The 15,738-nt window shown below is 41.8% G+C and overlaps 1 protein-coding gene across 1 annotated transcript in view; it reads left to right on the top strand.

The window, feature by feature from the left end:
- TNRC6C (trinucleotide repeat containing adaptor 6C) overlaps window positions 1–15,738 on the top strand; it is a 98,819-nt gene that overhangs the window by 58,287 nt on the left and 24,794 nt on the right. The window contains exons 5-10 of the mRNA XM_031044819.2: window positions 2,104–4,695; window positions 11,972–12,181; window positions 13,418–13,584; window positions 14,277–14,381; window positions 14,806–14,886; window positions 15,638–15,695. Coding sequence (XP_030900679.2) covers window positions 2,104–4,695; window positions 11,972–12,181; window positions 13,418–13,584; window positions 14,277–14,381; window positions 14,806–14,886; window positions 15,638–15,695 — 3,213 coding nt within the window. The remainder of the gene's footprint in view (window positions 1–2,103; window positions 4,696–11,971; window positions 12,182–13,417; window positions 13,585–14,276; window positions 14,382–14,805; window positions 14,887–15,637; window positions 15,696–15,738) is intronic.

Here is a 15,738-nt window from a genome sequence, read left to right on the forward strand (position 1 = left end):
CTGTCGTGTCTGAAACACAGTCAGTGCCGAATCTCACCACCCACAGCGCAAAGTGAAAAAGCTTCACATAGCTCCTCTTATCTGATTCTTTGGTTGCCTCAACTTCTTACCTTCTGGCCTGGACTGCTCCTGCTTTTTATTTTGTTCATTCCTACCAGCTCATTTTTCTGACCCCATTGATCCTTTTAAAGCCATTTCATAGGCTTTCCTTCCCCTATCGCATCTTATCTGGGATTCTGTTCTCTATTCAGCACTTGTGTAACAAACCCAGATTATCAGGTAAATTTTCAACCTTCTTCCTTAGCTAGGTAATGTAACCAGTTGGCTTTATCTGGGAATAGCATGATGCTTTTTTCCTTTCTAGCCATTGCATGTAAGGGAGAGAATGCAGGGAAATCCAAGTGGCTCCTTTTCAGTGACAAATCATTTGGACTTGTCATACACACGTCAATTATTTAGCTCTTTCTGTGGAAAGCTAGGCTTTTCCTGGCATCATGAGAAGATGGGTGAGGGGCTAATACTCCTTTCCCTTCCTTCCTCTAATATTCATACTTCTGCTTTAACTGACTTAAATAATAAAAAGAAATAAAGCAAAACCCAACATGAAATAGAGATGCAGTCTGTCTTCGTTTCTTCATCTTGATAAATCTTCACAAGCCAACCAAGTAATCACCCCCCCTTTCTTGGAAGCTACAGGTGAAGTGTGTGAATAAGACTTCATCAGAGAGAGAAAGCTGCTTTTTTTGTTCTTGGAACAGTTTTTCTGCAGTATTAGAACAGCTCTAGTTGGAGGCAAGTAGAGAAGCTCATCACACCCAAATATTCGTCTCTTAAATTAATGTATGTTAGGCATTCAGTGGTAACAGCTGATTTGGGAGATTTGTTGCATCCCATCTTCCCCACACAATATCCCATTTATTCAGATAGTAAAAAAGCAAACTCCTGTTTCTGCAAGTGAAAATAATTGACATCCAGAATTTGTAACTTAGGGATGTGCAGTTTTTTCCCTTTATTCAGACAACCAGTTAAGAGGAACTGTTCCACAGATCACCTGTAGTACATATCCCTAGGGTCAGGCTGAATTACTTGCTATCAAATTCCCATCAAAAGAAACTAGAAGGAATAATCTGTACTAGGAATCTTGTAGAGTCATCAGGATTGAAAGTAAATGCAAAACCTTGAACTAAGCTTCAGCAGGAGAAGTGTTGTATTTTCCAGTTTAACATGGTGTACCCCGGCAAGCAATGAGATGCTCAAGAGCTTTTCTTTCATTTTTTGGATTAGTGGCTCTGAGGATGTGGACAGTGCTCTGAAAACACTGTCTTCTGAGTACCTGTGTGACATAACATTGATTTCCATTGGGTTTGGGGGAAAATTGGGCTCTATGCGCAAGTGCAAAAGCTGCATGTATCCTTTAAAGACATAAGTTTCTTGACAAAACTCACTGTTATTTAGAAATGCCCAAGTTCTCTACTAAAATGTAAGTTACAGTAAAGGTGTTTAAATGTGTAATTGAGCTGAATAGAACAGGTGCCTGTCTGTTTGTTTGTATATTTACAGGAAGGGTGAAAAACCTAAATGCAGCATGAGTGTAGTGTGTTAAACCTGATGTTTGTTGTATCTAACGGCAGGCAAACATGCAGTTTTTGTTAATGCTCTTTCTTTGTGTTTCTCTGAAGAATGAGAATTAAGTCAGAATAAATGATAAAGAGTTTGCTAGATACTCTCCTGTGTTTTTTCCAAATTTGCTTTTTAGCTTTGCTTTTAGATTTTTCATAGTGTGTGTGCTGCTGTTATTTATTGCCTGCTTATTATTTTTACTAGCATACTAAGGGGTAGAAAACACTGTGGTTGCTCTGTTCTAAAACTGAATTGTTCTATTATTCTAATTGAGAGTTTTGCCAGAATAAAGAGAAGCTAAATATGAGCATCGTGCTTTATTGTAGTGAGGAAAATGGCTGTATTATGTTAGAGAGCATACTCTAAATTTTAGCAGACTGCAGTGTTGTAGCTAGCAATGTAAAATAGTGCTTAATTGAGGGCTTTTGCTGTGCTTGAAGAGCAGACTCATTTTTAACTTTTAACCTTGTTGGATCCTTTCAGATCTCAGCCACAGTGGATTGGGAGACCATTATGAGAATTCCCACTGGGGACAGCAGCCCGCTTTCAGGAGTGAAGGCAACTGCAGCTGGGATAAAGTGATAATAGACAGGACTGACAAGGAAGCGTGGCCTTCCATTACCGGAGCTGAGACTGAGTCTGCCTCAGAATGTACTACAGACACTGACTCTGCCTCCAACTGTGGCTCAGAGAACAGTAGCATGGCTACAGGGAGTGCCCAAGGCAACTTCACTGGACATACAAAGAAAACTAATGGCAATAATGGCGCCAACGGAGCACTCGTCCAAAGCACTTCTAACCAGAGTGCCCTTGGAGCTGGTGGAGCAAACGGTAACGGCAGCTCGGCCAGAGTGTGGGGGGTGGCTGCTGGCTCCAGCTCTGGCCTAGCTCACTGCTCTGCCAGTGCTGGGGATGGAAAGATGGACAACATGATGGGAGATGGTAGAAGTCAGAACTGTTGGGGTGCTTCCAACTCGAATGCTGGCATTAATCTTAACCTTAACCCTAATGCCAATCCAGCTGCCTGGCCTGTACTTGGACATGAAGGAACTGTGGGAGCAGGCAACCCTTCCAGTATTTGCAGTCCAGTCAGTGCCATAGGTCAGAACATGGGCAACCAGAATGGGAACCCAACAGGCACCTTAGGTGCCTGGGGAAACTTGCTGCCGCAAGAGAGCACAGAACCACAAACGTCCACTTCTCAGAATGTGTCTTTCAGCGTACAACCTCAGAACCTTAACACTGATGGACCAAATAACACTAACCCCATGAACTCTTCACCAAACCCTATCAATGCAATGCAGACAAATGGACTGCCGAACTGGGGGATGGCTGTTGGTATGGGGGCCATCATCCCGCCCCACCTGCAAGGCCTTCCTGGTGCTAACGGAACATCAGTTTCTCAAGTCAGCGGGGGCAGTGGTGAAGGAATGGGCAGTTCAGTGTGGGGGATGTCCCCAGCTAATCCTGCCACAGGAAACAGCAATTCTGGGTTCAGTCAGGGGAATGGAGACACTGTGAACTCAGCATTAAGTGCTAAACAAAATGGATCCAGCAGTGCTGTGCAAAAGGAGGGAAACGGAGCGAGCGCGTGGGATTCGGGACCTCCTTCTGGTCCTGGGGTACTAGCATGGGGAAGGGGTGGTGGCAACAGCGGTGTTGGTAGTATGCATTCTGGAGCGTGGGGCCACCCCAACCGGAACACCAGTAATGGTGTGAATGGGGAATGGGGCAAGCCCCCAAACCAGCATTCCAATAGCGACGTCAACGGGAAAGGATCAACAGGGTGGGATAGTTCTAGTGTTACCAGTCCGAATCCTGCCATGCAGCAGGGCAATGAACAAATAAACTCTTGGGCCAAAGCTGCAGCATCTGGCACCACAGCTAGTGAAGGAAGTAATGACAGCAGTGGGAGTCAAAATGAAGGCAGTACTGGAAGGGAGGGGGCTGGAGAGGGCAGGAGGAGAGACAAAGGGATGATAGACCAAGGGCAAGTTCAGTTGCCAAGAAATGACCTTGACCCCAGGGTCCTGTCCAATACAGGGTGGGGACAGACCCCTGTAAAGCAAAACACTGCCTGGGAATTTGAAGAGTCCCCAAGGTCTGAACGAAAGAATGACAATGGAACAGAGGCCTGGGGTTGTGCAGCTACTCAATCTTCAAACTCAGGGGGGAAGAATGATGGGTCCATCATGAACAGTACAAATACCTCTTCAGTATCTGGGTGGGTCAACTCTCCACCGGCAGCTGTTCCAACAAATACAGGTTGGGGAGACAATAACAACAAAGCACCAAATGGCCCAGGGGGATGGGGAGAGTCAGCAAGCTCTACTACTGTTAATAATGCTGCTGCTGCCAAAAGCGGCCACGCTTGGAGTGGGACCGCAAATCAGGAGGACAAATCACCTACCTGGGGTGAACCTCAGAAACCCAAATCTCAAAACTGGGGAGATGGACAGAAATCAAATCCAAGCTGGACTTCAGGAGGTGGAGATTGGACAGATTCATCATCTGTTCCTGGACACTTGGGTGATGGGAAGAAGAATGGATCTGGATGGGATTCTGACAATAGATCAGGGTCTGGTTGGAATGATTCCACAAGGTCTGGGACCAGCGGGTGGGGAAATGGCACAAACAGCAAGGCTAATACAGGTACAAGTTGGGGGGAATCTTTAAAGCCAAGCCCCCAACAAAACTGGGCTAATAAACCCCAGGACAACAATGTAAGTAACTGGGGAGGAGCTGCTTCTGTCAAACAGACGGGGTCAGGGTGGGTTGGTGGGCCAGTGCCAGCCAAACAAAAAGAGAACTGTGAGGCAACTGGCTGGGAAGAACCATCCCCACCGTCCATTCGCCGCAAGATGGAAATCGATGATGGTACCTCAGCTTGGGGCGACCCAAATTACAACAACAACAAGACTGTAAACATGTGGGATAGAAATAATCCTATAATTCAGAGCAGTACCACAACCAATACCACCACCACTAGCACCATTATCAACACCAACATGGTTGAACCTCAGCCATCGCACCAGTCAAGTGCCCAGCCGAACCGGTCCCCGCTGCTTGGTCCAGGTATGAAAATAGTTTTATAACATGCTTTATACAGATTAATGAATGTTGTCTGACTCTGTGGTTATACGTAAAGATAGAAATCTTATGTCATACAGTGTTAACTTGTCTTGAGGACAACAGAATCCATGGAATGTGACACACTGGATTCTATAGTCCAAGTGAACATAAGAAAGGCTTACAACAATAATGTGCCGGGTCCTTAGATGGGTGATCCGTATTTATTTTGTTGGCACTTCCATTGTTACTTAGCACTTCCTTTGAATTCAACCCTTGGAGAGTTTGGGGCCTTTTGGCTGACCTTTCTTGTCTTCTGGTACCCTTGCTTGGTCTTTGTTCTTGTTCAGGCAGAATGCATCTGTTTCTTTTCTGCAACCCATATCTCTTGGCACCAGATGGGGTTTAAGGGTTGCATGAATTCAGGCTGTTGCTGTTGCTCTGTCTTGTGTTTGTTGCCTTTTATGAAGAAATGGTTCTCTTCCATACTTCAGGTCTCAAGCACGGATTGTACCGTGGGCTTATACATGATTCTCATAAAGCTGGATTGGTTAAAGATGTTAATATTCAGGCTGGCTGGGAGAAGTTATTCTAACGTCAGCCATGTCCCAAAGACAAGGTTTTAGGCATCTAGGAGTTTTTCTAATCAAAGACAGAGTACTGCTGTAGACAAAGCATCAGGGAATAAAAATGGGGGGGAAAAAGGAGAAAACCGCTTAGGGGGAGGTATTGAAATAAAAGCTTCTGGGAGCTCTGCTCTGTATCATGACCACAGACTTCTCAAAATGAATCTGGTCTTGCAGCGCTCTTTGAAATTCTTCATCTGATTTTTGTCTCTCAGTTTCTGTTTCGTCTTTGTTGTGGCTAAATATTGACTTTTTCACCATGGTTTTCTCCAAGTGGGATTTGTTCTGTTACTTCCGTCATTTTTCTCTCTGATGTTTTGAAGTAATTAAAACTTACTGTAATATCTGTTTAAAAATAGTTTCATGTTCCCTGCTGTGGTCAAGTATTCTAATGGCTGAGAGTATCGTACTAAAATGTGCTCCAGAAGGAGAAGTGTTTAAATAGGTTTGTCCTTGGTCAGTTTGCCATACGTGATCTATGATCCATTTACCTGAAACGTATTTCATCCGTATTTAAAACTTTACCCATGAGACTGACAATTCCAATTTCTGAATTGTAGTGGAGAGTCACAAAAGTAGGGGTTTGGTGGAGTCTTTTCCAGTAGGCTGATTTTTGGAAGATTACATTGGCATTTGTCAGACTGTTTGTATACAGCAATGTGTTGTTAATGCTGCTCCAATAATCTAGCAACTTGCAGAGGAGAGCTTATTGTTCAAAATGGCATTTAAAAGCTAGTGCTAATCTACAGCAGTTCCTCCGGTGAATAGATGGTAGCAAAGGAAGTATTTCTTCGAAGTAATATCTGTGCAGAGAACTGCTTATTAATGGTAACCATCCACTCCTTAAAATGAGTCTTGTTCATCTTGCAGAAGTGTTAATTAGAAGGATTTTAAGATCCTAAAGCAAAACCAACAGAAGGCAGTTTAGAATATGGTTCTGATATTAAAATTCATATCAAGTTATTGAGGGCATGAGTTAGGCCTCTTGTGTATTTTTGTTTACATACAGTTGTGCATGTAGGTATAGATCTAAAAGCCATACCTGGCACTGTTTTGAAGGATTATTGTCCAGTCTGCAGCTGGAAGCTAGGAGCAATCCCAGGAGCCTTTATGTGTTATGCCCATCTTTACTCCTAACTGTGCCCCCAGCGGGGTACAGTGGGGTCATGTGCTTATCTTACAGAGAGAGCAAAGAATGACATTTAAACTGATCCTCTCAGCTTCCCTGTTCACAGTGCAGGAGACCTGATTTAACATCTACAGCACCCAGCAGCTGTACAGCAGTGTCCTGTTGGTCTTTGTGCAAATCTACACAGACTTCAAACATCTACAAATCATGTCCTGCCTGGGACAGCTGAAAGATGAGAAGAGTGCTGAGTAGCTTTCCAGTGACACAGGCCTGGGCTTGCAGTTTGGTGTTGCACTGTTAAACCTTATTTTTTCCTGCACCAAGTCCCTGTCCTGTTGGCTCTGCATTTCCAACCTCTGCACTAAAGGAGACCAGAATCCTGTAGCCAGGGGACATCTTTAATCCACAGCCATATTTCATCCAAAAACAATTATTTTCCTTCTACAGTATTTCCATGCAAAACATAATTGTGTTATTAAAGGCAGTGCCGTAAGGCACAGGTTAAGTGCTCATCTATGATCTTGCAACGCATGAACTAAGTAGTTATCACTGCCATTTTGTCCTCTGTATGGGTATGACATGCTTTGACAATCATTTTTATGATTCCCTGTTATTCAAGCAATATCCCAAATAAGGAAACATGGATTCTGTTCCCGTGCAAGTGTTGCGTAGCTGTCAGATGGCAGTCACACATCCTGAAAGCGAAGAAGTGGATTTAACTCTGCTGTACAGCACTAGTTAGCTGTTCACAAAGGAGCATCAGTCCCATTTGGGTTCTGTATTTATTCTATATTAGTTAGAAGTAGAGGCCAGGTTGCAGTCTTGTTATTCAAGTTGTCACCCATCCCCAGAAGTTCTCTAAGTTCTTTGAATACAGAACTTAAAAGCTGCTGATGGGAAGCAGATGCTGGGACACATGTGTTGAAAATAGATAATGCTCATAGGAATTCATTTTTCTGTCAAAAAAGGAGTGGTGTGTGGATAATGTGATAAATGTCCTTTCTGGCTGTAGCAGCTTGCTACCAAACCAGTGGTGAGTTATGTAGGAAGACAGGCAGAAAGCCAGTGTAATGGTTTGGATTTAGATTTAATTATCTGAATTACTTATACATAATTCTTCCTAACACTTTTAACTCTTGCAACTTTGATACAAGGGGAATAAGAAGTGAGAAAAGGTTTTGCAAACAGGGATGATTAAAAGAGAGGGGTTTGGATCCCAGACAGCACTAGATCCTTCCTCCAAATGCTGGGGGTGGGCTTGATGCTTTCCTGTTCCCATTAGGTGGTTAGAGCCTGGCAGGGTTCCAACCACCCATCCTTCAGCTGAGAATAGAAACAGCAAAACATAATGTAAGCTTCCCTCTTGAGATTTTAGGTTGAAATTCAGGGCTTCTGAAAGCTCTGAACATCATCTGTTCCTTTTACATTCCTGTGCTGTTGTCTTGGTGGCAGCTTCTGTGTCATTCATAGCATGTAATTGCTGTGAAGCAGAGAGTGCAAGTGATGTGTTTTCCTTACTTGGAACTTCAGTCAAAATGGATTTGAAACCAGATCAGCTTTGAGCTCTGCTGGGATGCTCAAGTAAAAACCAAAACCGCTGTGCTCAGCCCTCTAACAGCCAGGTTCTGGGGACAGCCAAGTGATCCTGAGCAAGCTGCCCTCCATTTCCACACAAGGTTGATCTCAGTGCTGAAAGGCAAATGGGAGCTTCCCTAATGCTTTTGCTAAATCATGGAGCTCCACCGCGTGAACTGGAATGCCTTTCAGAAAATGAAGACTTCAAATGTTAAGGGTTACAGTTGACTTATATAACCCTCCTTTTTACATCCCCCACCCCCATAGCTTATTTATTTTCTATTATTAGCGGATTAACTAGTGACTTTAACAAACAATCTCCTTTCTACCTTATTTTTTCCTTTTTCATCAGTATCAGGTTCTGATATTTTGGGTTGCCTGTATTGTAGTCATATGCTCTGGTATTCATCACAGACCAAACAACTTCAAGGAAAACAATTCCTGCCATCCAAATGACTATAGGGTTATTTTGAGGGAAAACAACTGCATCCTGCCACAGCTTAGTTAACATTTCACTTTCCCTTGAGGATTTCCTCTTGGCTGTAGCCCAATGTTAATTATGGTTTTATTTCTATAAAACAAAGCTCTGCCAATGTGTCCATGTTTATGACTCGCTGTGATCTTTTTGGTTCTTGCGATGTGAACAGTGTTTAAAAACTTCAGTATTAAAACCTCACTTTCGTGCCAAAGAACCTTTTAACAGAGCTTGTTCTGTTGCAAAACAGCATCCAGGCAGATCTGGGTGATTGTTGAGGCACAGAGCTATAGGGAAAGCCTACATGAGTATTATTTTAATGAAAAAAAATAACCGTTCTGTGATCAGAATTCTTGAAAACGGGGTAGGTTCAGGTTTGGGGACCCCTGTGAAGGTGTTTTCCTTCCAAATAGCTATGTAAAGGAGTTTAAAAGTAGCTTCTTGCCTTCATTCAGTCCCCCTGTAATGCTGTTTGTGAGCTGCCCTTATGGTGAGGTGTGTGATAACCCTGGGAAGCATCATGCTGCCAGAGACAAGCTGTTGGGACTACAGAATCCTTGAACTAATATTCCACCTGTGTCTGTTTCAGATATGAAACAGACTGGGCTATTGAAAAAAAGGGGGAAAAAACCTTGTTTAAAAAAGAAAGTCCTTTGGAGTATACAAAGGAATTCTTTCACCTGTAAGATTTGTAGCATTCACTCCCCAATGTATTTTTATTGACCTTTTTAAAGTTTCTGAAGTAGTCATATGGAGTCATGGAAAGGCAGCACAGAGACATGTATTGTATTCATACAGTAACATGAAGACTGCAGGTACTTGACACAGAGGGAAGAACAGGTTTGTAACTGATGAGCACTGTGGAATTCACATACAGGTTAATTTTTGCTGTGCACAAGTTATTTCTCCAGCAGGCTTCAGGTTTGATTTCCTCACTCCCTGCACTTCATTTGATGTGTTAATATACTTCTGGAAACTTGTAGTTGATGCCTTTTGTCTGATTTTATATGTTTGCAGGTATTCTCTTTAGCAGTGGCTGTAATTTGTAATCCTGTGTTATTTACTGCTCAGCACATTTAAAGCACTTAAAATAACTTGGACATTACACATCTGTGGTCTTAATCAATGTTGTTGAATTTCTGTTAAATGAACACAAGGACCAGTTCTGATTCTCACAGAGGTTTTTATCCTACAGCCTAGCACACTTTTGCCTTTTTAATGTATGAATTTTGTGTTTTAAGATTGATTTCCTAAATTGAATTACTTTGAGTTTCCAGTGTAGGTTGCACGAGCTCAGGGGAATATCAGTGTTGTACGCTCTGTTGGTATTTGTATTCCTGTGGGTGCTTTAGAGATGTTTTGTTTTCAGTTTCATTTGCCTGCAGTTAATCTTTTTTCAGATGCCAGTGTGATTAAATACACGCAGTTGTCTGACAAGGTTACCTCCTGAGTAGCGAGGCAGAAATTCCAATCAAGTGTTCCTTAAATAAAGTTGGCTTCAAGATACAAGCAGAAGGCTTGAAGAAGTGTTTTAGGTGCAACACCAAGGAAGTTGTGTTAAATAGAGGCTCATTTATATACATACACGTGTGTCTCTCTGAGTCTGTCTCCTGTACACAGAATAAACAGAAATATACGATAGGTTGGTAGAGGTTAGAGCACAGTGGTTTTGTTTGAAATGGAAAGCACTTTAATGAAAAGGTGAAGTTCAGAGTTGTTTCAGGAGTATGTTTTAAACCACAGCGAATCTCGCTGGTAGTGAAGGAGCTTTATTAAGCTGCATGTTCCTGAACACGTAGGCTTAGTCTGGATATGTTTTATGCCATATGCACTTTGATCCGTATCTGAGAGATCTGCAGTTGCTTTAGGAAATAGAGCCTAAAATAAATCTGTAATAGAGGAACACCGGAGCGGTGGGCAGATCTGAGCCCATCTATTTGAAAGGAATTTTCTTCTCTGCTAGCCAGTGTTGGAGTTATTATTGGCGACGTATGTTGCCTGCAGTTTCTAGTACAGAAATCCTGTTGAAATCAGGAAGTTCTGCAGAGGCTGGTGCTCACTTAAACACTGCTGCTTGGTTTAATGTATTTCAAGGTACTCTTCAAGAAAGTTCTTTTGTGGCAACTTTCGTGCTGTTGCCTACTTACCCTGGGTGTCAGTTTGTGTAGGAAATGCTATGTTTCTGCTCTTTAAATCCTTTCCACAGTATTTTTACAGATTGCATCAGGAAGCAAGAAAGGAATAGTGCTGCAACAAAGTAGGCATCTAGTCCTTAAATTGTGAAATACCCAGACTTCTTAATATTCATCTCCAATAAAAAGACAACCAGTTCCTGAATTAGCAGCCTAGTTAACAGTGGAAATTTCAAGCAGACTGAATTCTGCAGTGCTTATTGAGGTTGTGGTTGCAATTGAATGAAATGCTTTTTGTGATAATGATAGAAAAATTGGTTAATATCACATATAGTATATGTAAAACTGTTGTTTCATTGCTTGATATGTTTCTGGCTGCTTGGTATGTTAAAAAGTGCTTTGAACTCCATCTATGATCCAGATTGTCTCTTCAGAAAAAAACCAAACACCTTTTTTTAAGAGGTAGCAGTTGGTTTAAATTCAGTTTGCATTTTTGCTGTGTTGCTCTGGAGGACTCAGTAGCTGTATGGCTGTTCCTGGCACATTCAACTTCAGTGCTAAAATCGGTGTCATATGGATTTAAGCGCATTACATTCAAGCCAAGCCAGACTAAGAAGGTTTCTTTAGAGTAGGTTACGTCTTTTCAGTGAGTTAACATAATGCTCTGTAGGAAAACAAAGGCTTCTACCTGCCGTTCTTCATGATTTGACTATAGGTTTTAATTGCAGTCATGTTTAGTTCTCCTGAAAAGCCATATTTATTATAATGTAGAAGCTCAGTGATGCAGGGGTACATGGGGAACACAGTCAACCACAAGCTGTAATAAAGAGCTTTAAGGAGTGCATGCAACATATAATCTGTGTGGAAAGTGGTAACAAATGCCCTACTTTGTAGGGCATGAGAAAAGTGATTTTAGAATGTATAAATACTAAAAAGGAGCTAAAATAATTTAAAATCTTTCAGGGAGGCAAAGCCCAGCTCAGATTTGGGTTCAGGTCTCCTGAATGCTCTTCCTGCTGCGTGTGCTTCCCAAGCCCTGTTTGGTCTGCTCAGAGTATTCCCGTTGTACACAGCTTCTCCCTTTGGACTAGGTCTGGTGCTCACGTGGCAGCCAGTCTGCTTCCAGCTACGTTAAAAATACTCTTTCTGTCCTGCCAACTTGGTATTTATTGATTAAGAAAAAGACTTTTTGAGACCAAATCAAAGGGATTTTATTTTCATATGCTTAATTAGAGACCCTGTGTCTGCTTACTGGTTGATGCTCTTTCTTTAATAGTCTTTGAAGTTATTGACAGAAGAAACCTTTCCTCTTGTCACTGTTCTTTTCTCCTTCCCCTTGCTTCAGCAGGCTGGGGAGAAATGCCTGCTGTCCACACAAAGACCGAAGCTTCTTGGGGAGAGCCGTCATCCCCTTCTGCTGCAGTTGATAATGGCACTTCAGCATGGGGGAAACCCCCCAGCAGTGGTACAGGGTGGGGAGATAATCCTGCCGAGTCGGCAGGGACATACGGAAGAACAAATGCTCCAGCTGCTGCCCCAGCACTGTGCAAACCAGGTATGTGTGTGAACCTCACTGCCAGAAGAGGATGGGGGAAACCAGGGCAAAGTGTCTCTGTTCTCTGCAAGTATTTTTGAACATCACCTCTGGATTTCTGTGCAGTTAAATCAGAGCCTGTTTTAATCATTTCATTCTCAAAACAGCATTAGCTGTCTCAGAATGTTGATATTCCAGATACCAGATTAATACAAAAATATGAATACAGTGCATCGAGCCAGTAAATTTAAAGACATTCCTTAGAGTATTTTTGTGTACTGCAGATGGAATATAGTAGAGGTGCAGGAAGCAGTGAAACTGCAGAAGAATGTGAGCAATACTTATTTCTAGGTGCCTAGAAGAAGCCTGTATTGGAATGAGAAGCAACTGAGCTCAGTTAATATAAAGGAAAAGCAACACATGAGGAGGCCTAGACAACCTCACTGGTTAAACTAAGGGAAGGGATGTCTTCTTCAGCTGTTAAAACTGTTGACAGGTTCAGGAGCATCCTGAATGAGTTGCTGCTTCACAGTACCCAACTAACATTACTTAATAAAAATGCCCTGTCTCTAAGTGCCCTTAAGGCAACAGTGCATGCTTCTGCTTTGGTTGTGAAAGTCTTTACTTTTCACTCCTACAAAATAGTTCACTGAGAAAGAGTTAGAAAGCCCAGGAAACATAAAACAAGGAGAAGGTCTTAAGATGGGTAATCCCAGCTTTGAACAGAGCAAACGGAATAAAGAGGAATGAGGTAACACAACCTTGTCATTGATTGTGAGGTGCTCCCTGCAGCCCACGTGTCCTTTTAGATTTCATTCCTCTGAGGTGGGAATTGAGTTTCTGAACATTAATAACCTTGAAATTTAGTTTTGTTTGACAGAGGAATGTGACAGCTTAAAATGGTGAGGTGCATTGAAAGAAAAATAGCACCTAGCCAAGTGTGTGGTCATACTTCAGGTTCCTTGTTCCTAGGAGACAGGAATGACCATGACCACAGATCTTACTTGTTCAGTACAAAGCAGGACTTGCTGTTGCTGGATGCTTTCTTCTCTGAAGTATTCAGAGAAGTTTTCTTTTTTGCTAGCTTCAAAGAAGATGTCCTTATCATTTAATGCTAGTTAAGCTATTTGATGAATCTCCGTATCTCTTGAAAATACTCAAATGTTAACATACTGGATATGGCATAAAAAGATATTCCTGTTAATTTTGCAGGAAATTGAGTAAGGTTTTCCTTCTCCCTCTTTTCTCTCCCTCCAGCTTCAAAATCTATGCAAGAAGGCTGGGGCAGTGGTGGGGATGAAGTGAATCTCAGTACTAGTCAGTGGGAAGATGAAGAAGGAGATATGTGGAATAATACTGCTTCACAAGAGAGCAGCTCCTCCTGTAATTCCTGGGGGAATGCCCCGAAGAAAGGACTTCAAAAGGTAAGACAAAAATCAAGGTGCTCTCTGAAAAGGAGTGGAATTAGTGTAACATTTCTAGAGTAATTGTTCTGTTGCATTACACCTGAACTCTTACATTAGACCTCTTGATACCTGAACACGAACCCAGCTTGCCACTACAGTGGTTCAAGTACAGCCTACCTTGTTTCCAGGGGAAAATGGGAGAACTTTATACCTTGTTTCCTGGGGAAAATGGGAGAGCTTTGACTTTAAGCATGTCAGATGCTTTGGGAGGTTTTGTTGTTGCTGTTGTTTTCTGTAAGTTTTAAAGCTTTTATGTGTTTTAAAGAAATGATAATGTATTAACAGAAACAAAAGGTGGTAACGGGGCTTTCAGACACTTTCCATGATGGTAGAAAAGCAAACAGTCTGTGATGAAATGGTTCGACAAAAAAATAATTGTTTCCTATTTTGTGATTTGTATTTCTTAACTTACTCATTGTCAGTTTTGTGCTGGTATGAGAACAAAGCAAATCTGTATTAATGCTGCACTCCATCGGGAACATACTTTTATGTTAGGAAGTTTTCCATTGCACAGTCTTTATTTCAGGACAAGGCCAGGCTGTAACTTAAAGGAATTGGGAATGCATTTAGCCGGTTTGTTAGTTATTCCATTTGCCAACAGTTAGGCCAGTGATTTGATCAAGTATGGTTGTTTCTTGTACTGTCCGCAGCCCAAAACAAATCCACGCTTGTCCCTTGGTACTTTCTGGAGAACTGAAAGGAAGAGACTTCTTAAGGATTTTGTGATAGAAAAGCTGCACAGAGATCTTTTAAAGGTGTTTATCTAGACGCTCTTGTTTGTTTTTAAGAAAATACACTGAGTAACATTCTTAACTTCAAGGTTGCAAACTTGGTTTTGGGAATGTTTTTCAGGAAGTGTTGTACTATTTCAGAAACTTTAATTAAAATGAAATTTGTAAATTCAAAGGTGGCTTTAATTCAGTGGTGAGCCAATCAAATACTAAATAGTACACTGAACACCTCTTCAGCAGAGATAAAATTTGCACACTTTGTGGGGGAAGAGAATCATAGTTACGTTGTTCGGAGGGTTCTTCAATCCTTTCTAAATTAATGTACTAATACATCTTTCAGTAGCATGTATTATTAATATGAAAAACTTACCATCTATTTTATGTACATCTCACTAGTATGAACAAGGGAACTAGACCATTAATGGAATCTCCCAATTTATTTACTAAGGGCATGAAGACATCTAGCAAGCAAGATGAGGCCTGGATCATGAACCGTCTGATAAAACAGCTCACAGACATGGGCTTCCCTGTGAGTAGTGTTCACAGACAGAACACACATGCCCCAGCTTTGGTAGCTGACTGTCAAGTGTTTCAGACTGTAGCCACAAAAAGATACTCAGTCTGTTCTTCAGGCTGGGAAGTAGTTCTGTTTCCTGCATTTAGACATTTCCTTTCATTTAGACTTCCCTGTGAGGGTGCTGGGGTGCTGGCACAGGGTGCCCAGAGAAGCTGTGGCTGCCCCATTCCTGGCAGTGTTAAAGGCCAGGTGGGATGGGACTTAGAGCAACCTGGTCTAGTGGAAGAGTTGGAACTGGATGAGCTTTTAAGACTCCTTCTTGCCCAAACCATTCCATGATTCTATGATTATTCTAGTTTCAGAAATCTCCACTGTAAGCTACAAGAGTGTTCTCTGAGATCACTCAATGATATACTTTGCATGATGACATTTATGGATCTTTTGAAGTTCAGAGTTTTATAAAATAGGTGTTAGCAATCCTAGGTTTTCTTAGAGAAGGGCGTACCTTAGTGATATTTAAGTTGCCTATAGAAAGTGGATTTAAACTGAACAGTTAAGATTTGACCTTCTTTAACTGGTACTTGACAAACTGAATCTTAATTGTTGTGGGGATTGATGAAAGCAGAAGAAAAGTGTGCACAGACATTATTTGTGCTGCCGAGTAAATATGAAACTTAACACTTAGGAGACTGTTTCTCTGTTTGCTTTGAAACCACATAAGCATTGTTATTTTTTCTCTAAACACAATTTGTATGTTTGACAGAGAGAGCCAGCAGAAGAGGCCTTGAAGAGCAACAATATGAATCTCGATCAGGCCATGAGTAAGTATCTGTAATTTTTTCTTCCTTTAAATCAGCACAGGAG

Source organism: Melopsittacus undulatus, chromosome 11, assembly GCF_012275295.1.
Source record: "Melopsittacus undulatus isolate bMelUnd1 chromosome 11, bMelUnd1.mat.Z, whole genome shotgun sequence".
Lineage (NCBI taxonomy): Eukaryota > Metazoa > Chordata > Aves > Psittaciformes > Psittaculidae > Melopsittacus > Melopsittacus undulatus.